At 41.9% G+C, this 24098-nt stretch overlaps 1 protein-coding gene across 2 annotated transcripts in view; it reads right to left on the bottom strand.

Annotated features, from left to right (window-relative positions):
- The window catches only part of LOC107966694 (arf-GAP with GTPase, ANK repeat and PH domain-containing protein 9), a 53503-nt gene extending 29935 nt beyond the window's left edge, over window positions 1–23568 (bottom strand). For both annotated transcript variants that reach the window (XM_054660111.2, XM_054660112.2), the window contains exons 1-6: window positions 23484–23568; window positions 21748–21956; window positions 20660–20849; window positions 19307–19386; window positions 15458–15646; window positions 12201–12340 (exon numbers count right to left, since the gene is read on the bottom strand). In XM_054660111.2, coding sequence (XP_054516086.1) covers window positions 12201–12340; window positions 15458–15646; window positions 19307–19339 — 362 coding nt within the window. In that variant the 5' untranslated portion in view covers window positions 19340–19386; window positions 20660–20849; window positions 21748–21956; window positions 23484–23568. The remainder of the gene's footprint in view (window positions 1–12200; window positions 12341–15457; window positions 15647–19306; window positions 19387–20659; window positions 20850–21747; window positions 21957–23483) is intronic.
- Between the last annotated feature and the right edge of the window lie 530 nt (window positions 23569–24098).

The raw sequence follows: 24098 nt of genomic DNA, 5'->3' as shown, positions 1-24098 counted from the left end.
AGTAGTTGTTATCACGTGAGTTCATTCATATATGTTTATCTCTTTGGGGATGGGGGGACAACTTCACTGTGGACTTAATTCTACTGGAGATGAGTGACCCCATTTTAAGACAACAGGATCACAAATTATTATCACATATCAGCAGGGCAGACAATAGCTACGACCTGGGGCTGAAAGCAGGTAACTCCATTTATTCTGCAAAAATTCTGTCTTGATTATGGTGCCAGTTGCTGTGAGGGATTTCCTTTCCACCACCTGTTTTTCACAAGGTTTGAGTCTGAACTGCTAACATTCTACTGATTTCTGGGGGGAAGGGACTGACTGCACCATCCTAGCCTGTCAGAGCCCTTGCCCCAGTACTTCCACTTTAAGAGTTTTCCACCTTGTCCAGAACTACAGTCCACTAATCCCCTCATTTTCTCTCTTAAGAGAATAAACAGGTCAGGCGCAGTGGCTCACACCTGTAATCCCAGCACTTTGGGAGGCTGAGGCGGGTGGATCATCTGAGGTCAGGAGTTCGAGACCAGCTTCGCCTACATAGTGAAACCTCGTCTCCACTAAAAAAAAAAAATCACAAAAATTAGCCGGGCGTGGTGGCAGGCGCCTGTAATCCCAGCTACTCGGGAGGCTGAGGCAGGAGAATCCCTTGAACCCGGGAGGCAGAGGTTGCAGTGAACCAAGACTGTGCCACAGCAGTCCAGCCTGGGCGACAGAGTGAGAGTCCCTCTCAAAAAAAAAAAAAAAAGAGAGAGAGAATAAACAACCCATGTCAAGTACACACCCACATCCCTCTTATCCCAAATACCAAACACACAAAAATCCAACCTGTCTCCTTCTACCTAAGCAATTTTAGATAGTCACTTTCTCATAATTACCTTAAGCTCCCTAACTTGCTGCTCGTCCTTTCTCTGGCAAAATCTCATCCTTGGATGAGCCCGACTTTGTGTTTGCTCAATGACACCACTCACCTGAACCAGAAAAAATATCAAAAAGTGGTCAGAGATATCATCATAAATTCAAATTACTTACACAAAAAATTGGCCCTAAATGTTTCCAGAAATCAATAAAAGTTTTGTTTCTCCAGTGACATCATTTCTTCAGAAACCCAACGTGTATAACCTATTTTTTCTATGTTCTTCTAACATGTATTCAACTTCTCTCATCTGATATCTTGCCAAATCATTCAAAGAGAAAATATATCCCATTAGGCAAGAGCCGACCATATTCCCATCACCTGAGAAAATCACATGCACAGGATGCGCCCACCTCACCTTTCTCTGCCTCATCATGTCAGAAAAAGTACCCCTCCTTTTGTCACAAGGCAAATCTGAGATAAAAGGTTTAGATGGCCTGTAATTCCAGCACTTGGGGAGACCAATGCAGGCAGATTATTTGAGTCTAAGAGTTCAAAAGAAGCCTAAGCAACTTAGGGAAACTGCATCTCTCAAACAAATACAAACCATTAGCCTAGCATGGTGGTGTGGTGGCACATGCCTGTAGTCCCAGCTACTCAGGGTGGGGAGCACTGAGGTGGGAGGATTACCTAAGCTGGAAGGTTGTGGCTGCAGTGAGCCGTGATCACGTCACTGCACTCCAGCCAGGGTAACAGATATTTTTAAAAGGATCTTCTCAGTTAAAAATAATCAAATAAACAGGTGGCCATGAGGCTGAGGTGGCTGCAGTGCACTCAATTCCTCCTTAAATAAACCAAAACTTGACTCAGTGTAAATAATAAAAGGAAACTTAAGCTTAACCAATCAGAAACCACCAACTAACATCTAACTGGAGACCTTCCACTGTAATGTTCCAAATGAGGCCACTGCTCCACTTTACCCAATCAAGTATTTTCTTTTTCTTCCACATTCACCATATAAAATTCTTCCCCCACCCTCCCTAAGCCTCTTTGTTGGACCTCTGGGCTGCTTGCAGTCTGGGGCTGCCTAGTTTATACATTTCTGAATGCTCAAATATATTTTCTAATGTTTCAAAGTGGCTCTGGTGTAGGAGGTTGTTGGTGGAGTGACCTGAGAGTGTACAGGAATTGAGGCCATATGAGATCTCTGGACTCTGCACTCCATTTTGCTGTACACTCAAAACTACTCTAAAATAATAATATATCTTTAAAAATCTATAACTATCATGTAGCCCTTTTCAAGCCTCCAACTGGTTGGAGCCAGTTCGATTAAAGCTCAGAAAAAAAAACTGGTTAATAAGCTAGTTCTGACCCAACTGGCAAGAAGCAGCAGGAAAGACCCAGGCCAGGGGAGCATATTGCACATGCATGCACCAGGAAACTGGAGGAAGCTTGGAGGCCCTTTAGCCTGGTCCTGAGCCCGCTGAAACTGCAGTTACAGGCACAGATGCCTGGGGCACCAATCTGAATCTGCCAACATCCAAGACCACATGAACACAAATGCGCAGTCTCCTCTGCGATCGGTAGCTAAGGATGTTAGGCCATGATTGGACTAGGATGGGAGATGAACTGAGAACTATGGATTCTGTAGGTTATTGTTGTCTCTTCCCACCCCCAAGCAACAAGTGATGAACACACACACACACACACACACACACACACACATCCCGTAGTGACTAACAGGATCTCCCTCCAGGGGATTTGCAGAAAGGGGAGCAGAAAACATCCCAGGGGCCTTTCACAGCTACTTCCTTGAGCCCCCTTTCAGACTGCTGTCTAGACCTGTCGCAGCCCAAACATCACCACCCTTGATATGCAGAAGCTGGCATCCTTACCTGAAATTCAACACCAAGAAAAGATCTCTTCTACTCAACACTGATAGAAATACCTCTAAGCAACGTCCTCATTGGCAGGGGTGGAGTGGGGGAGTTTCTTAAAAAGTGAGGCCTCTGCCTACCACCTAGAGAACCTGGAAATTTCCATCTGTGCCACAAAGTCCAAATCACTGGCCACTGCCCCAGTGTATGGCAGATTAGAACATCTCTCCATTAGATCTGGGTTTCTATTCCATTGAGTGAAATGGCTTTTCTATTACAGGAACAGAATAAGGGATCAAAAGGGTCTTACAACTGAACTCCAGTGTACAGTCTGCACAGACACTAGGCTTGTGCAAATATGACACAGCGAGGCCCCAGGACCCTTAAGCCAGCTGAATGTACTGAGTTTCAGGAAACAGTGAGATACATTCAGCAAAACAGTGGGCTTCATGCTGAAAGAAGTCACTCCAAGTAAACACACATCACACACACACACACACACACACACACATACACACACCTGCAGACACCCTAGTGGCCAATAGGTCCTCTCACCAAAAACCTGTGATCAGGAGATCAGAAAGCCTCTCAGGGGTCCATCACTGCCCTTTCTGGAGCCCCTTATCAGATGGCCAGCCCCAGGACAGCACTGTCTGATCCTGGTCCAGTCCAAACCGCCATCACCCTGTGATGTGGGAGCTGGCCACTTCACCAGAACCTCTGTGTCAGAAAAATTTCTCTTCCTTTTAAAATGATGAGGGGGAACCTTCAGACAGTGTCTGATTAGGGTGGGTGGAGAGAGGGATTTCCTAGAAAGTCAGGCAGGGCAGGGCTGAAGCCCTCTGGGTTAAGTGAGTGCTTTTGATATGAAGGCAGATAAGACTGGACAGGTGGGGGTGTTAGTGAGGGGATGGTGTAGGGTGTGCTGAAGAACTCCACTTGGGCTCTGCACACCAGGGAAAATGACCATAAAACATCCCCATCTTCACTGCTCAGAGAAGGCTAGATCTGCTGTGAGCTAGAAAGCCATGTGGGGGCAGCTGATGAGTCATCAAATGGGAGAAATCTGAGAGCCATGTGTTCCACAGGCCTCTGGTCCTTGTTCAGGCAGCAGGGCACTGTGACATGTGGCTCCTTGGCCCCTTCCAGCCACCACCTTGATTGCATGCTGCAGGGAAAGAGACTGAAGACCAAGAATGGGGTCTTGCTCACCATGGGATGATGGCTCAGTACAGAGCTGAGCTATGTATGGCCCAAGAGGCAGAAGGTGGGGATGACCCAGGCTGAGCTGGGGGATCCAACTGAACATGCACTTGCTAAGAAGCTGTGGGCTATGATGCCTTGGGACCCCAGTCTGGGTCTAGAATTGTAGCAAAACAGGCTACTGGTAAAAGTTCTTGGGAAGCCAACTCACTTTTGCTGTCATCCATGGGCAAACAAACCAAGCCCCACCACTTCCCACTCCCTCTGAAAGCCTCCTGCCCCTCTGATCGACCACACCACAATGGTGTCACTCTGTAAGGCACAGGTAGACAAGGCATCCAGCCATGAACACTCCAGGGCGCACACATGTCCAGAATACACTGGTTCTTGTTGAGACTCCACTCTTCCAACTCAGACAGAAGCTCCCCAATCTCCTCAGCCACTCCCAACAACTGGAGGTCTGAAAACTTTCATGCATGCCACTATGGTCTAAACCACTCGTGGCGGTTTTCATTGTCATTTTCCTGATAATCAGTGATGCTGAGCACCTTTCCATATGGCTTTTCACCAACTGGATGCCTTCTATGGCTAAATGTCTATTCAAATCCATTGCCCATTTACAAATCTGCTTTTTTGTGGGCTTCTTGATGTTTTTCTCTTTTTTTTTTCCTATTTATTTATACAAGTTCCTTAGGTATTTTGGATATTTTTTAAAATGATTTTCAATTCCACTGCCCAGTTATAAATTTTTTTTTTTTTTCTTTTGAGACAGAGTTTTGCTGTTATTGCCCAGGCTAGAGTGCAATGGTGCGATCTTGGCTCACAGCAACCTCCACCTCCCAGAGTCAAGCAATTCTCCTGCCTCAGCCTGCTGAGTAGCTGGGATTACAGGCATGTGCCACCATGCCCGGCTAATTTTTGTATTTTTAGTAGAGATGGGGTTTTTCCATGTTGGTCAGGCTGGTCTCAAACTCCCGGTCTCAGGTGAACCATCCACCTCGGCCTCCCAAAGTGCTGGGATTACAGGCGTGAGCCACTGTGCCCGGCCAATTATCCCTTTTTGTGTTTTTTTGGGGGTTGGGGGAAGAACAGAGTCTCGCTCTGTCACCCAGGCTGGAGAGCACTGTTATGATATCGGCTCACTGCAGCCTCCGCCTCCCAGGTTCCAGCGATTCTCCTGACTCAGTCTCCCGGGTAGCTAAGATTATGGGCGTGCAACACATGCCCAGCTAATTTTTCTATTTTTAGTAGAGACAGGGTTTCACCATGTTGGCCAGGCTGTTCTCAAACTCCTGACCTCAGGTGATCCGCCCACCTCGGTCTCCCAAAGTGTTGGGATTACAGGCGGGAGCCACCACTCCCGGCCCCATTTTGGGTTTTAACATCAGTCAACACTCATATTTTAAAATAATAACAATGAATGGCGGTACCTTAGAACAAAGGAATTATAGATCTTTCTCTTGTCCTAGTGCAGACATTTTGTCTATAAAATGTTATTCACAGATGAATTCATGAGAACATTACTGTGAATTTTAAATCCATATACAAGTGTATGCTCATTCATGAATATTTCAATAAAATAAAACTAATAGCAAAAAAGAATTCCAGAGTTGAAGCAGTTTCAGGAAAAAGGAGTTGGCAGTATGAAGTAAAATAGCAAAAAAATTTTTTTTTTTAAATGGGTATATTTGTGTCTACAACCTTTTTTTAATTATAGCATTAGACAATGTGTATATATATACATATATAAAGCAATGGAAGTAGCATTGTTTTCATACTAGTCTAGAATATTAAAATATATGTAATATGTGATCGGCAAAATAATGGCCCCCCAAAGATGTCCACAGATTCCTAGAACCTTACATGAAAACGGTACCTCATGCATGTGATTCAGGTAAAGACCTTGACATGAGGAGACTACCCTGGTGCTATGGAATGAACGCTGTGTTCCGTCAATGTTCATGTGTTAAAATCCTAACCCTCAAGGTGATGGCATTAGGAGGTTAAGCCTTACGGGAGACTCTGCCCTCATGACTGGGATTAGCACCTTATTAAAGGCACAAGGGAGCTTGTTTGTTCCTCTCACCATGCGAAGACACAGCAAGAAGGAAGCCTCTATGAGAAAGCAGGCCTTCACCAGACACCAAGACTGCCGGCACCTTGATCTTGCACTTCTCAGCCTCCAGGACTGTGAGAAACAAAGTTCTGTTATTTATAAGCTACCTGGTCTAATGCATTTCCTTGTAGCAGCCTGTATGGATTAGGACAGTGGGCTCATGTGGATGATGACGGTGTCTCCATTCAGGACTAAGTAAGCACATGAGTCCTTAACAGTGGAAGAGAAGGGGGAAGGAAAGAGCCACAGAGACATGTGGCCATAGAAGAAGGGTCCATGGGATGCAAGGTTGCTAATGGTGAGAGTGGAGAAGAGCCCAAAGCCAAAAAATGCAGGCAGACTCCAGAATGTGGAAAAGGCGAGAAAAAAGATCCCCTAGAGCCTCTAGAGATGAAGGTAGCCTTTCCACCACCTAGATTTTAGCCCAGTGAGATCCACATCACACTCTGACATACAGGAGTGTAATAAATTTGTTTTATGCCCTGACATACTGGTAGTTTGCTGTAGCAGCAATGGACTAGTAATATATAAATATATATATATACACACACACACACACACACACTACGCCCCCTACCACACACACAACATAACTATCTATATATATCCTGCCCTTCAAAACTGAATCAGATAAACTACACATTAGCATTAACTTAGCTGGGTGTGGTGGCACATGCCTGTAGTCCCAGCTACACAGGACGCTGAGAGGGAGGATCACTTGAGCCCAGGAGTTTAAGATCAGCCTGGGCAAACACACTGAGGCCACATTTCAAAAACAAACAAACAAAAAACACAACAAATCTTTGATTAAGCTCATTTCCCAAATTTGAAGAGGAAACAATTATTAGATAAAGAGGAGAAAAGAGAAAGGTAGAGCTGCTGACTTCTGTGGTGGAAGCACAGGCACAGGCCCAAACATACTCCTGTCCTCCTGGCTTTCCTGTCCCTTCTCATAAGGGACACAGGAACCTCTCAAACTGAACCATGGATCACAGAACCATACTCAGAACGCAATACAGTTTTGTCTACGATTTTTTATATATCTGTGTCCCTGTCTCTGCCTCCCATTCCCAACTCCCTTACTCTAGTTAGAAAAAAATGGCTATTACCAAATATGAGTACATCCTTATATACTAATGCCAACTGATCACCAGCTGGTTTTCTTCTTTTACAAAGTCATAAATATTTAGGCTTTAACACATCTTCCAAGCAATAGAATGTTATTTTCCAGTTCATTAACACAAATTCTATATCTAAAATGAAGACTTCACAAGTTGATTTAAGTAACATATTAACGAAAATCGACTGGCCATGGTTCAAACTGACATTTTAATTAAATGTGATGATAGGTTGAGTAACCTAGCAGTACTCTAAAATGACTTTTGGTTATGGCTTTTTCCATATTATGTTTAGGCTGAGGCATCCCTAAATGATTCCATTGTAATTCCCCTTCTTAAACATGAGATTTATCTTTACAAAATAATTTATTTTCTTAAAATTACAAGTTAATTCTATAGTTCATGCATACATAATCTCAGTAGATATCAGCTGTATGTGTACACACATACATATAGGTATTTGTATATACACACATTACATAATTAAAAAAAAAACTTATTAGCAGGGTACAACCACGAAGACAAAGAGGCTTTGTGTAATGTGATGGAAACACAATTGCAGGACAAACAACAGGCTGCTGTGAGGGCTGTATTTACCCTTTCTGATGTAAGACTTGGAAAAACATGGATACTGGATATCTAATCCACATAACAGAAAATTTAGGGTGCAGAAAACTTCCCACAATTTTTACAGACAATGTTAATAGAAACGCATTCAATGCAGGGAATACACAGTGTGACAGTATACAAAAATAAGCAGGTTGATGGTTTAGATTTATGAGACAAGAGAAATAAATAGTAGATGATGTCATAATTCTTTTATGGAGTTATGAAAATTCTTCATTTTATATAAGGTCAGGTGCTTTCAAATGTCAATGAGAAAAATATTTAAAGGAAGAATCAAATCTAAGACATAGAGAGATCTTTATAAATGTGAACTTCAGGCCAGGCACGGTGGCTCATACCTGTAATCCCAGCATTTTGGGAGGCCTAGGTGGGCCGATCACGAGGTCAGGGGATCAAGACCATCCTGGCCCACATGGTGAAACCCCGTATCTACTAAAATACAAAAAATTAGCCAGGAGTGGTGGCATGTGCCTATAGTCCCAGCTACTCAGGAGGCTGAGGCAGGAGAATCACTTGAACCCGGGAGGCAGAGGTTGCAGTGAGCCAAGATAACGCTACTGCACTCCAGTCTGGTGACAGAGCAAGACTCCATCTCAAAAAAAAAAAAAACAACTTTTTTTCATGCTGAGAAGATATAATCATCAACACATTCTCGAGCACAACTATGCACACAGGCACTTCCGCATTCACAAGCCATGCTGTGTGCACACACTGATGCCCCTAGATTCCTTTTTTGAAGAGATGGTCTCTTGGTGTGTCACCCAGGCTGGAGAGCAGTGTTAGGATCATAGCTCACTGCAGCCTCAAACTCCTGGGTTCAAGTGATCCTCCTACCTCAGGCTCCTGAGTAGCCTGAACTATAGGAATGAGCCACCATGCCCAGCCAATGTTTTCATTTTTTTGTAGAGATGAAATCTTGCTATGTTGCCCAGGCGGGTCTTGTACTCTTGGCCTCAAGGAGTCCTCCTGCCTTGCCCTCCCAACATGCTGAGATTACAGGTGTGAACCATTGTGCCCAGCCACTGGATTCTTTATTAAGAAGAAAACTTGTTTGCTGACATATAGGCAATGAATTGATGAATAGTAGTTCATAAATTACTAATTTACACGTCAATATAAATGAGTTGAGTAAACACAAAATAACAGCATAAATTAATAAACAGTGTACGACCTCAAGTTTCTTTTTTTCCTTTAAAACATAGCTCTGACAGAGACTACTACTTGTCCATTCCATGGAAAAGTCAGAGGTGGTTAAAATGTCAGAGGTACACTTATTAACACCTTGCTGCCTTTTGTGTAGCTTCCTCTCAGTACTTCACCAGTTGGGATTGACATACCTCTCCAGCTGGGTTCAGGAGCCAGACAGGAGCACACAGAACAGGGAATCTAAAGCCATCTCTGACACTAAAAGCAATGAAAACAAAAATAACCAAACATATTATCAAGAAATGAACAAGAGATCGATATCAAGTACAGCAAAAAGAGAAGAAATCATTTAATCTGCCAGGCTTTCATTCTGACAAAATAATTTACAACACGCATGTCTCCATCTGACATGTGTGAATAGAAAAAGAAGAGGTGACAATAGAGTAGAGGATTCATCTTCCAATTGTCTCTGATCTATCCAACCTTTGTTACACATCAGAGAGTTCTCCAATTTATAAATAAACAACAGAGATATGTGGCAACCAGGACACAGAGACATACTGAGAGTACTGCTCAGCTCTCTGCCTAGGCCTGATTCTGATGATCCCTGACAATGAGCACTGTGAAATTTACAGCAAATCAGTACACATACACACAAACACACAAGAGAGATACTTCATGGGCAAAAAGCATCAAAGATATAAAATAAAATGCCTGAAAGACCATAAAACAACTTCTGATGAAATGCTGTCTTCATTTTGCAGTAGTAAAATATTCACCACCAAATCTACAATTAGCTTAAAAATTACAATAAAAATTACAATAAGTACAGTACTTTTGGATCCCATCTCCAATTCACACCTTATCAACATGTAATAATCACACTGCATCTACAACAAAGCTGGATGGACTTTATGTGCTGAATACAACTTGTACACTAAGAAGGAAATTTTTTGAAATAATGAGAATACACCATTTGTATGCCATGCTCTACTTCACAAGTTAAAAGAAAATACAATCATTTCTATTTTTTAAATGCATTGAAATAAAATACAGAAAAGAGTATTCTAATACCAGTTAACATTAAGAGAATATATCTCTAAACCAAAGACTTTGGATCTTCTACAAAGACAAAATCAGCCGGTATATATTTGGGTAAGAAAAAAAAATTAAGAGATCGAGAAAGGAGAGAAGACGTTCGCACAGAATCATCTCCAAAAATGGCTTTCTGACGCATTCAACCAGTTTTCAAGTCCATTTGTTTTTCCTCCTTTGGCATCAACAGCCTATATCACCAAGGATATGCAAAATAATTCAATTTGTACATTAATCAGCTAATCTAGAAGTGGCAATATAGTCAGTGAAAATACAAAGAAACAGAAAATGTCAATGAATTGCTTAAGATGTTTAAGATGACATAGCGTAGGGAAAAAATGATCTGATAAACACCGGAAGAGTTAATAAGGAAACTCAGGCATGGTTCCCTAACACCACACTTCAAAAGAACTTATAGAGAGAATAAAGGAATAACCCTTAAAAAAAAATCTAATTTTAGAAAAAAATTGCTCAAAAGGGAAGTTAGGGTTTTGTAGATCTTCTGGAAAGCTGATTAATTTCTAAGCTAAAAGCGCATGATCCTTAAGAGAAATGGCTGAGTCCAGGCCCAAGGCAGGAAGAGGACAAAATGAGCCTGGATCCTCTGGTTCTGTCAGAAAGTAAGAAATGCTCAAAGACTAACAGAGACAGTTGAAGGGACACAGGAGACAGGCCGAAGGCTCCCGCAGCTGAATCTGGGACAGCATAGGCATCAGAAAGAACAATGACAGTGATGGAAAATAACCCATGGAATAAAACGCAAGTGCATTAGTCAGCCGTGATGCTGAAACAAAGGGGAGAAGAGAAAGCTCTTTGTTAAAAATGCCAGGTAACAAACTTAGAAGGAATGACAGAGGAATAACATCCATTTTGAGTCACCAGTGCCATAACTGATAGAGAAGATTATCAGGGGGCTAAAATCACTGGATGAAAGAAAACTATATGAAGCTTTTTAACATAGCACAATAGATAAAAGTATGAAAACATAAATTAGAGAAAACTAAAAATCATACCATAAGAGATGGATAAGTTAGAATACAGGAATACCAGGCCAGGCATAGTGGCTCACATATGTAATCCCAGGATTTTGGGAGGCCAAGTCAGGAGGATTGCTTGAGCCCAGGAGTTCGAGACCAGCCTAGGCAACATAGTGAGAACTCGTCCCTAGGACACAACAAAAAAAATTAGCCGGGAGTGATGGTGCACTCCTGTAGTCCTAGCTACTTGCGGGGCTGAAGCAGGAGGATCACTTGAGCCTGGGAGTTTAAGGCTGCAGTGAGCCAAGATCACGCCACTGCACTCCAGCCTGGGAGACAAAGTGAGACCTTATCTCAAAACAAAAACAAAAACAAAAACAAAGAAACCACAATAACAAAAAAACACTGGTAACAATAAAATCATGATTACATAAAGACTGTATAGAAAAAAAATCCTCAGAATATAGAAATAAAATTATGTATTTTACCTGTAGCTATATTAGAAGAGAGTATTCTTGTAGACAAGGATGACTAGAAGGATATGCAAAAATGAAAATAGCTAATAACACTCATTATGTCAGGCACTGTGGTAGGTAGTTTATGCACATTGTAACAAATTACATACTACGTTATCTCAAAATTTTCAGATAAATTTTACTGGGAGTCATAAATCAATACAACAAAATCAATGTTTTGCAAACATCCACTAAGCATAAAGGTATACAAATTCCCAACCCAGACTGAAAAATAATTCACATAAGCCACACATCAGTGGAAACCTACCCATGGGAGATAATACAACATAATCTAAATAAAACTTTCAGAGACAAGGCATGTGGCTTCTGGACAGCCACAAACTCCTTGACTCTGCTCTAGTGTTTCGGCCATCAAAAGAAAGCCAAGTGGCCTCAGGTCTCTGAAAAACCAAAAAAGCAACCTATGGAAGATGGCGTGGTATTTGAGGAATATTTGAAGTCTGTTGAAAAATGCATCCTGTATTTTTTTCAAAATAAGACTCCCTTGTAATGTCAGGTAAGTGAAGAGCCCTCAGAGACACATGCACACACAAAGAAAAACAAAACAACATAGAATGAATCCCACCAAAATGTGTTATGATGGCAGAATTATGGGTGATATGATCTTCTGTAATATATCTTTTTATTAAAAATAGAAAAAAAGCAGACTTACCCTTGATTATCTATAGCCTCTGACCCAAGTGGTTTGGAATTGGAAAGCAGCATCACTCGACTTGAAGCCATCTTGGCATCAATGGTGGAGTAGGTGGAGATGAGACTCTGGACCAGCTCATAGGTGAGCCCCACCTTGTCCTATCAAGGCCACCAAGAAAGGGCACGTGAGGAAAGCACAAAGATCCTGGAGAGATACTGGTTTCACTCAGTTTCTCAAAATTATCTTAGACACATTTCCTGAGAACCTTTCTTAATGCCACAGACACCAGAGAAGAAAATCCTTATAACAAAACTTGAAATGGATCCCCATCTCCATTAAACTTTTCCAAAGCTCAGTGAGTATATAACATGATAACCTAAACACTTAGCTAGAAAAACCTCAGTTCCAGTGCTACAACAGTGCTAGCTTTTCTAACATTTTTAAATAACCCTGCTTTTAACCCAATAAAATTCAACTACAGAACTAAGAAATAAATATTGGAAATCCACTTTAAAATAATGAGGAGACCACTGTGATTGAGAAAAAGAAAAAGACAAACGAGAGCTGGAAAGCACACTGATTTTGTAGAAACGGAAATAAGCCGTGCAGGTGCCACACTGGCAGCAGTGCCCGCGCTGGAGCCACGGATCAAGGAGGCATGGAGGACAGGACTCTTCTGCTTGGTACAAGGAAAAAATGGTATTCTTTTTATTCTACATATTGACAATATGCATTTGGGCCTTTATTATAAGTACAAGAGAAAAATCTTCAATAAATGAAGGCTGAGTACATTACTTTTTTTGATTAAAAAATAGATTAGGAAAGAATAATGAGAGTTCAGAGCAAAGACTCCTGCCTCACTGATGCCTGAAAACCGTGGCTGCCACCAAGGTCAACACAGACAGTGTCTTTGTCATACAGCACACCCTCAACTCCAGAAACAGGCACATAAACCAGCTGCTCCTTCTTATTTAAACAGCACTTCTTTTGTTATTCAGGAAGAACACAAGGGTCTGGGAGGAAACTGATGTCACTCATGGCAAAATGTTCTACCCCTGGAAGACGGGACCCAAAAAGCCAGCTTCAACTGACAAGAAGTCAGTAAGTATCTACTGTTGACTGGGGGGTTAAAAACGATCCACAGTCCAAGGGCTTAACCCATGACCCTAAAGAAGGGCATTGTGCCACACTGGAACAGTGGCCCTCTAGCTACAAGAGGTCAGAGAAGAGGGATTTCATAACACCTTTGCAGGCCTACACATAGCTGGCTTACTTTTAAAACCTCCAGCAAGGCCATCTTCCCTTGTTTGGTCATTTTTCATTTTTCCTGAGAAATGAAGCCATCCCAAGAATCCTATGTGCAATTCTCATATGTTCTACAACAAGAGAATACCTGGCATGTGAATTTGGCTTTTTTTCAAGTGTGCTCCTCTTAAATAACCATAAAGTGACACCTTCCGGTCACATTTGATGTTTGTTTGGATATCCTCCGGGTTTGTCAAATCTTCCATCCTAGAAAAATAAACTCAATCATACAGCAGAAATGAATGCCAAAGTTCCTATACCTCCTTTCATGTGTCAATAACTCATCACACTCTTGTCCACTAAGCACATCACTTAGGAACTAGAAAGTGCAGAAATAAGGAAGCACCGTTCACCATCCAGCAGAGGAAAAGGGGCAGGCACACAACTGTGTCTCTAGGCTGAAAGTGACATTCATTCCATAAGACACCAGATGGGAGATGACGTCCACCTGGGGTCAGGGAAGAGTGAAGAACACATTCAGAAAATCCATTTCTGGAAGAGGGTGAGCCTGTGCTCTGGGATTTGTACTGTGGCTTGGATTCTGGCAGGTGGAAAAAGGGTATTCCAGGCTGAGAAAATCACAGCACAAAGAAGAGCACAAAGGAAGGAAACTGAAGGCACACACGAAGGACTCCAGCACCCGGGCACGAAGGCGGCATCACTGAAAACTGAGGCTGAACATAGGATGGGGCCACATCCTGTAGCCTTAAATGCTTCCAAGTCCTCCCATTTTCCTAAACATCTCATAATTAATTTACTCCCAAAGGCACAGCATCTTTGAGCAATGATATAAGTAGACATTTTCCATCAACTACACTTCTACCCCCACTATTCAAATAGGCACAAAATAAATCCTATCACTGTTCTTTTTCTAGCCTTTTTAGCTTTGAAATATATGGCCCAGGAAGAAAAAGTTTACAATCACTTTTTAACTGTCTGCCAGGATATAAGGGTGAAAAGTTTGCCATGAGAGGCCTAAACTTCATAACTGTAATAAAATGGCCCAGATTGTGGATTTCTTGGTTTTGATATTCTCCATGCACCATTCCAGAAAGGTAGAACAGTTTGGCAACCTAAACATTAAAGGAAAATTAAAAATTAAATTTCAATTAAATTCTCGTCAATACTGCAACAAAATAAAAGCTCTAAACAAGAAGCAATCCTAAGAAGGGAGACTTCCAGCAAAGCTACTGTCCTGAGGCTTCCAGAGCCTTGCTGGATTCTTTCAGGACTTATTAGAATCCCACAGAGGCAGACTGCTCTGCGGCCGAGCAGGGGCATCCATCTAAGTATGGTGAGGAGAGGGAGGTGAGGCCTCTGAGCACAGAAACGGTTCTGGGGCCGATGGACCACAGCAGTATGGAAAGGAAGGGGCAGTGCCTGGTCCTGTAACTGGGAGAAACTTCTGATGTACTCTATTAAGTCCCGACTCCAAAACACCCAGACATTGCCTGGTGCAGCAGGTACGGAGACAAATGAGATACACCAAGAGGCCCAGAATAACCACTCTCTTGAGGGAACCTTCCAGAGACTGGGAACACATACACAAAGGGAATTCAGGAGGCAATTCCTAGAGAGACATTTAGTAATGTCTCTTCAGTCTTTTTGTTTGTTTGTTTGTTTGTTTGTTTGAGATGGAGTCTCACTCTGTCACCCAGGCTGGAGTGCAGTGGTGCACTCTCAGCTCACTCCACCCTCTGCCTCCCAGCTTTGAGCAATTCTCACGTCTCAGCCTCCCTAGTAGCTGGGATTACAGGTGCATGCCACCACACCCGACTAATTTTTGCCTTTTGAGTAGAGACAGGGTTTGGCCATATTGCCCTGAGCTCAAAACTCCTGGCCTCAAGTGATCCACCTGACTCTGCCTCCCAAAGTGCTGGGATTACAGGCGTGATCCACTGTGCCTGGCCTCTTTAGTCTGTTTTTAAAGGATTATACTGTTAGTTTCTAACAATTATTTCTCTTCCTACCTGGTAAACTTCTGTCCAGAACCTGTGTTTTAATCGCTTCTTTGTCTTCTTCAGTTGCTTGTTATGCTTGAAGGAGTCGAGGTGGGTGAGATCTCCCAGAATTTTAGGAAAGCCATGTGCTTGACAGATGTTTAGAAACTCAAACATTTCCATTTCAAACCCAAAGCTGGCATCTATAAGCATCAGTACCTACAAGCACAACACATTATTTCTCGAAGAAACTACCAAAACAGACCACCTACACTAGGGGTTGGCAACTGGCCCACGGGCCAAATCCAGCCCATCACCTGTGTTTGTAACTAAAGTTTTATTGGAACATAGCCACATTAATTCATTTACATATTGTCTATGGCTGCCTGTGCACTACAACTGCAGAGCTAAGTAGCTGCAGAAGATATGATCCACAAAGCTGAAAATATTCACTATCTGGCCCTTGACAGAAAAGTCCCACTCCAGACTAAATCAAATGACTACACAGGCATCACCCAGACAGAGAAACCACCACCCTCTGACTTGCTCTAAAAGGCAACCATAAGACAAGGCCACTAGGATATAAACATCCATTTTAAGAATTCTAATGCATGAGAAGTAACTCAGAAAAGGCTGGGTCTAACCTGGCCCTTACCTAAGAAATCCTAATTTAAAGAAATGAAGTTTTCTGTAATGTATTTTTAAGCCAAATAACAGGTCTCTGACATCCAAAGAATGGGAAGAAAGTGATAATCAATGAAATATATTAAATAGGTACAGAAAACCAACCTCTTCTTTCAATCTCCTCACAGAAAAAAAAAATCTGTTTTTTTGCTGGGAAGTATGCAATGGAAACCTCTATCTTGTATGTTAATTTGTATAACTCAATTGCTCAGAAATATTTGAAATAGCTACCAGTTTAGAATTAAGTAAAAAAACAGAAAGATTATGATGAATGGTAGTCTATAAGAAAATATAAGCAGATAAGACCAATTTTTTTTTTTTTTTTTTTGAGACAGAGTCTCGCTCTGTTGCCCAGGCTGGAGTGCAGTGGCTCGATCTCGGCTCAGTGCAAGCTCTGCCCCCCGGATTCATGCCATTCTTCTGCCTCAGCCTCCTGAGTAGCTGGGACTACAGGCGCCCACCACCACGCCCGGCTAGTTTTTTTGTATTTTTTTAGTAGAGACGGGGTTTCACAGTGTTCACCAGGATGGTCTCGATCTCCTGACCCCGTGATCTGCCTGCCTTGGCCTCCGAAGTGCTAGGATTACAGGCGTGAGCCACCGCACCTGGCCAAGACCAATTTTTAAAATTTAAGACACTTCAAAGATGCAAAATAATTTCAGAACTGATTCCTGGAAACTTGTAATTTTAATATTAAAGATAGTTCTGTTTTTATCTTTCCATGGATAACTAAAAATAACACAAAATGGAAACAGAAATGCCCATCCTTGATTAAACTAGGAAACATTCAAAACCCAAAACCACAGAATATATGAAGTTGGGCTTGTAGGAAAGCACAGCTGCCACTGCAGACCAAGGCAGCAAGCAGAGCTCTCCAGCAACACTGGACCAGCTCAAAGAACAGGTGGAATATCCTCACACCACATCTGATGCCAGAGTGCCAAGGGACAAGCAGCTGGTTGTAGGGTCAGGAATAAAAGGGAGCAAACAGTCCCTCAGCTGCCAATCTTTGCCATCTAAGCCAGTGTTACTCCCCTAATCCACACACGCACGTACACACCCAAATCCACGTATTGTGTGTGCCTCTGCTGTACTCAGGAGGCTTTGACAACCCAGAGCAGAGCAATCAACATAAGCTAGACTAAATAAATTATGGTGCATCCACAGAATGGAATGTTATATTAAAAAGAAGGAGGCAGAGCTACAGTACTTACTGATTATATACCTTCAAGATATATTACATGAAAAAAGCAAAGCATAGAACAGTGTATAAAATAAGCTACCGTTTGTGTTTTTAAAGGGTGGCATGTGTGTTTATATGTATCTGGAAGGATACTGCTCTGCAGGGACCTGAGAGACCAGAGGTTACAGCAAGGAAAGAGAAAATGCGCATTGTGTGTACCGTGCATTACAGTTAGAGTGCTTTACCAAATGTGTGTGCTCCTTTTGAAAATCTTAAGATTTACATAGGCATCTCTCTCAATGATGGTTAAGAGGCTGGGAAGGGGAGCAGGGAGGGAGGGACAAAGAGGGAAAGGTTAACAGGTACAAAAACACAGTTAGATAGAATAAATTCTAGTGTCCAACAGCACAATAGGGTGACTATAATTTATTATATAATTCAGAATAACTAAAAGAATGAAATTAAAATGTTCCTAACACAAATAAATGATAAATGTTTGAAGTGACGGATCTCTGAATTACCCTGATTTGATCATCACACATTGTATGCTTCTATCAAAATACTACATGTACCCCATAAATATGTACAACTATTATGTATCCATAATAACTAAAAATAAAAAAATGTAAATGCATCTCTTAATATGTATGTATTTAAAATTAGAAACTTGCTACATTTTAAATAAAAGAGAAACAAATGACTTCTATGAACTATTCAATCATTTCAAGTATACAAGTTTAGTAATCTTCACACAACTTTACATTAATTACACTTATTTTTACTAATAGTAGCATTACATGTTCAAAATTTGAATGTTATTTAGTTTTCTGACATTACAATGGCACAACTTTAAAATCTGTATTACTTTTTCCTTTATATTTTAGGAGTCTTCCTAGGCCAAAGTATAAAATCTGTAGCTCTAGAAAAAACTAAATAAAACTGAAAAAAACAAGGTATCTGTCACCCGACACTTCCTAATCAATATGGCTTATTTTTTTGCTAATTTTTTTTTTTTTTGAGACAGAATTTCACTCTTGTTGCCCAGGCTAGAGTGCAATGGCGCGATCTCGCCTTACCGCAACCTCCATCTCCTGGGTTGAAGCGATTCTCCTGCCTCAGCCTCCTAAGTAACTGGGATTACAGGCATGCACCACCTCACCCGGCTAATTTTGTATTTTTAGTAGAGACGGGGTTTCTGCATGTTGGTCAGGCTGGTCTCGAACTCCCGACCTCAGGTGATTCGCCCACTTCGGTCTCCCAAAGTGCTGGGATTACAGGCATGAGCCACTGTGCCTGGCCTTTTTTTTTTTTTTTTTTTTTTGCTAATGTAAAAGATAGTTCATAGAATATCAGAAATAGTGAACATTATCATTTCCATAAATGCAAGAGCATGTACATTTTCCACACGCTGAGTACTGTCTGAATTTTCTATTGATAAACTCTGACCACTTCTTCAGGCAATTCATGTACTTACTTTAGCATTATCATTAAGGATGAAGGTTCTAGAACCATCAGGAACAAGGGTCCCATCTTCACACAAGTTACTTAACTGCTGGGAGGCTCTATTTCATCTTATGTAAACTATAGATAATACCTACTCACCTCAAGGGTGTATCAAGGGTTTATGTAAGCTAAATTTGTAGAAAGCAGTTAGCACAGTGCCAGGAAGGATCCAAGAAGAAATGGTACTTACTATGATATATTTGTATATATATATGTATGCATGTAAATGAGCTCTTATTAGCTGTGTTCATTAAAGGTTTTCTCCATCCTGTGATTTGCTTTTAGATTTTGGAACACATTTCATTGTGCACATTCCATTTGTATTATTAATATGACAACATTTATTACTATTATTATCATCATCAATTCAATCACATCTACTATATCCCTGATAATGACCATGATCCTTTTAATAATCATAAAATTCTCTTCCCTTCATCACGGGGTAAATAACCTATCACAATGCTGTAAGTCTCCATCAGCACCCCAGGCTGCCCCTGCTGACTTACCAGATCTGCTACTTTAGCCAGATCAATCATCATGTTAATGTCACACCCACATTCAATAATGGTGAGTCTGCGCTTTTTACCTATAAGTGAAAAGATGAAAATTTTACTTTAAAAAGACCCTGAAAAAACTCTAACCATCAACTCTTAATTTTCATTTTTTAATTGCATCCAGTAAAACACCACATACGTTTACAGGAGTGTACCAGAAGTTCATTTTTATAGGCAAAAACTGGTAAAATAAATTCCATCCTGTTTTTCTTCCTGTGTTCTAAATTTAGATAATACCAAAAGCCTACCCAGATGAATAAAAGTGCTCAAAACAGGGAAAATTCTGACTAGACAGGCTCCACAATAACCATGATCTTGCTGTTCAGCTGCAGGCCAATGTCTTCACCTCTATCAAAATTTCCTGTATTCCCACTATCGCTAAAAACATCCTCAAACATAATGCAACAGAATATTTACAATGATAATTATTTCTAAATTAAGGTAATAAGAAAATGATCAAGAAAATATTGGCTGGGCACAGTGGCTCATGCCTGTAGTCCTGGCACCTTGGGAGACCAGGGCAGGTGGATCCCTTGAGCCCAGGAGTTTTGAGACTAGCCTGGGCCACATGGGGAAATCCCATCTCTACAAAAACATAAAAATTAAAAAAAAGGAAAAAAAAGAAAAATTAGCCAGGCATGGTGGCATACACTACTCAGGAGGCTAAGGTAGGAGGATTGCTTGAGCCTGGGAGGTTGAGGCTGCAGTGAGCTGTAATCACACCACTGCATTCCAGCCTGTGCCACAGAGCAAGACTCTGTCTCAAAAAAAGGAAAATAAAATATGGATGCGCCAAAGATAAAGAAAAGCCTCAATCCAACTATATTACTGCAATAATAAGAGATTTCAGAGCGTACATTGCCATTCTACCACTGGACGTTTGTTTCATCTTCCCTCAAACTTGGAAAGGTCACCATCTCCCAAAGCAGACAAATTCTCATAGGAAAAAGAGAAAACGTGCACTTCCACCAGCATGTGGCTTCATAAGGGCAAGCATGTGCACCTGGCACATAGGAGGTACGTGCTGTCTGTTAAATGGTGTGTTCGCAGTGACCAGGCCTGTCAGGCCCTTCCAAGGAACATGCTTGGCAAAGCCATAGAGCAGTCAGGATAAGGTATGTATCACATCCTTATCTCTGGGAACTTATCCTTTTATGAAGTTATAGCTAACTTAGTAAAAGTAAGAGAGAGGTAACATGATATGACAATATTTAACATGTTCCACTCAAGAAAACAACAAACACACGCATGTCCCTCAGACGACAACAGCCACGCCAAGTCTGTGTCTGTGGCGGCATCGCCTACCTGACACGATCGTCACAGGGCCTCTGATCTCGGTGAACTTCTGCCAGGTGAAGTTCCGAATGAGGCATTATATCAAAGTGCTCTTTCCAACGTTGGAGGCCCCGTCACCACTACCACTATTGGTAGCGGCTCTAGTGGAGTTCCATCAACCACTGGAATATGATGCTTTTGTGTCTTCAAATCCAGAGTCCTATTTATTTAAAAAAGAAAAAAAAAAAGTAAACTCACTTTTAAAATAGAGTAAAAGGTATCAACCTTATAAGTAGACTTTTTTTTAGTATAATTACAGATATGAGTACTTTAGTATATTTTATAGAGAGTACAACAGACAATATAAAAATATAAGTAACTTGTCAATTATTAACTTCTGACCCCTATCCAAATCAATTGCTGTTCAATAAAGATGTAACAAGATGACTTCAATAGTATAGAGTTAAAAATTAAACACTCCTTAAATCTGACTGTTTTATGAGTGATTTTTATAGTTTTTTAAAAACCAAAAGGTAAATACTGAGGCAGCGCATCATAACAGATAAGAGCAGAGGTTCTGGAGTTAAATTTGGCTCTCCGACTTACTGGTTGTATGATTGGAGGTAACTTGTTATCTTGACCTCAGTTTTCTTGTCCATAAAATGAGGGCAAGAATGATTCCTACTCTGGTAAGGCTGCTGGAAGGATTTAGTTGAATAACGTTTAAAGTACACTGCTAAGAATATCATAAGGACTCACTAAATAAAGCTATGTTAGTATTACATATTGTAATTATTGTATTTTATATTACAACTTTGTAAAACATATCCAGAGGGAAAAAGCACACTTATCACCATAGAAACAGTTTAAAGTTTAGGAAGAATCAAATTCTATAAATTCTTGTATCTTGGGCAAGAAACGCCAACCAGTGTGCAGATGCTGGAGGCAAGGCAGCTTCTATGGCAAGTCTTCTCACGTTTTAGTAAAAGCCACACAGCATGCATCTCCATGTCCTTTGGAGCTGGACTAGACTTGTGAATCCAAATGTCACCCGTGAGAGACTCCTAACTATTTAAAAAGATTCAATGGAAGAACCATCAGACTGTAGCTAAACACACCTGTGAAAGGATCGAGACATCCACACAGCAGACTGAACTGCAAAAGCATTGGCATTTCTCTTCTGGGCATTTTCTTCGTCTCCTAGCTGGAGATCCTGCAGATGCCACTTCTTTTTCTTTGCAGCTTTGGGTCCACTGTTTTTCTTTCTGTGTTTCTTCTGGTCCTTAGTCTCCATAGTGGCTATTTACCAATAACAAGTAACTCTAACCTACAAGGAAGAAGGTTGGGGTAAGGAGGTGGGAGAAGCATTTTACAATCCAGGCAATACCCAGGGAAAAACATTAAATTTCATTTATTTCTTTATGAAGAGATGATGTATTTGTTCACTGAACAAGGGTAGAAACTGCTTAACCATCCCCAATTTCATTTCTCTCTGTTATGCTATAAATTAGATGAGTTACCTCTGCTAAGGTTACATTCTATGGTTAAGTTACTTTTTATTCATCTCAAGTGTCAACATCACCAGTACCTATTTCTGCAAGGATGGAAATATTCTATATCTGTACTTTTCAGCCATTTAGCCATTAGCCACATGTGGTTACTTAAAATGTACTTCAGAGAAACTGAAAAAATGAATTCTTAATTAATTTCATTCTAACTCTAAATAGTCACATGTGGCTACCATACTGGACAGCTCAGACCTAGACATCGACTGGACTAACGAAGTGGTTTCCTAACTTAAACTAAAAGTTAAATTTCAATAAAAAATTTAAAACGTTTTTATGAACTTCCAATAGGATCGCAGTATTACTTTTAGTACCTGTTGACTCTAAAACTTCTAAATTACAGCTCATCTACATACATTTGAAAAATAGCAATATCTGTATGTGTGAGATATGACTGGTTCTAGATGATGCCTGGAGACCCCATGGACTTACAGAGACCCTTCCAGTGATTTCTGAGGTACCTGGGAATCTGTGGCCAATAAATTGGTAGTCACTGAATCTGTGAGTCTTTTTGGAATATCGGGCTGCATAAAATCTTGACAGCTTGATTGAGAAAAAGCGGGGCAGGGTGCCATTTCATTCAGTTAAGGTCCTGTATTCATTCCGTTTAATAAACGTTTGTGTCTGTCTGTGATGTGCTAGCCACTGTGCCAGAAAATGGATATAGCTATGGTCTGATTGGCAGAGGAAATCCAAACTAGTATCTTCCGTGCCATGCAATAAGGGCTACATTGCAAGGCTGCACAGGGTGCTACTGGAGCACAGAAGTGAGTCAGAGGCTTCCCACAGACACACACACGAGCGGAAACAGAAAGTCTTTATATATCACCATATGTCAAGGAACACTGGCCGGGAGTTAGGAGAGCTGGGCACTAGGAACGCTTTGAAACTGAATAGCTGTGTGATTTCAGAGGTTATATTGCTTCTCTACTATATTTTACTGCCGAACTTGTACTGTTTCTCTCCCTTTTCTTCTTGGTGGGAAAAGCACAATTTGGGGTCAACAGATTCGGCTCAGGTCTAAGTCGCCTGCCGGGACCACGTCGCCAGGAAACGACGTCTCCCCGACACCTTCCCTCCCAGTCCGGGCTCTCTGCAGGGATTCATCCCGTCACTCTCCCAACGACCCCCGGGCACACCTCAGGCAGATGCGAAATATGCCGCTCCTCGGGAGCAAAGATGACCCGGAGGACCGGGGGAGGACCTTCCCACGCGCACGACTCGCGATCTTCCCAGTGCCCCAGAGCCACGGACCCAACCGCCGCCTACCCCAGCCCGCGGCACCCAACCTGTTCACAACTGCGACTCCTTAGGTCCGCTTGGACACCGCCGGAAACGGAAATTCACCCTCGCGCCGACTCGCCGGAGGGAAACAAAAAGGCAGAAAAAAAGGGACCGCCGCCTGGACGACTTTCAGGGGACAGCTGGAAGAAAGACTCGTCAACAGCCGAGTGCTGGCGCCGGCGCCGTCTGCGCAGTGCGTTCCACCGGGTCCGCGTCCCTCCCGATTCAGCCCCACCCCGCCCTCGGAATCCGCTGCCTCAGCTCCTGCTGTGGCACTCCCCAGCAGCTTGCACCTCGCTCGCGGAGTCCTTGCTGAAGGCCAGGGCAGCTGTGCGGCCTGGCGCGGGTTACTTGATGCCGTGCAAAAGCCAGGAGACACATTTGGTTCTGGCCGCCCCGGAGTCACCGTGCCCGGGGCGAATGGACTATGGCTGGATTGGGAGTCCACTTCCTCCTCTGTAAAGATGACAGACGAGGGAGATCTCGCGTTCTGGGGGTGCCCTATAGCCCTCTTTTGGCCAGAAGCGGTGGATCACGCCTGTAATCCCAGCCCTTTGGGAGGCCGAGGCAGGAGGATTGCTTGAGCCCAGGAGTTCAAGACCAATCTGGGCAACATAGGG

Source organism: Pan troglodytes, chromosome 8 (assembly GCF_028858775.2).
Source record: "Pan troglodytes isolate AG18354 chromosome 8, NHGRI_mPanTro3-v2.0_pri, whole genome shotgun sequence".
Classification (NCBI taxonomy): Eukaryota; Metazoa; Chordata; class Mammalia; order Primates; family Hominidae; genus Pan; species Pan troglodytes.
This window is presented reverse-complemented; position numbering and strand designations above follow the sequence as displayed.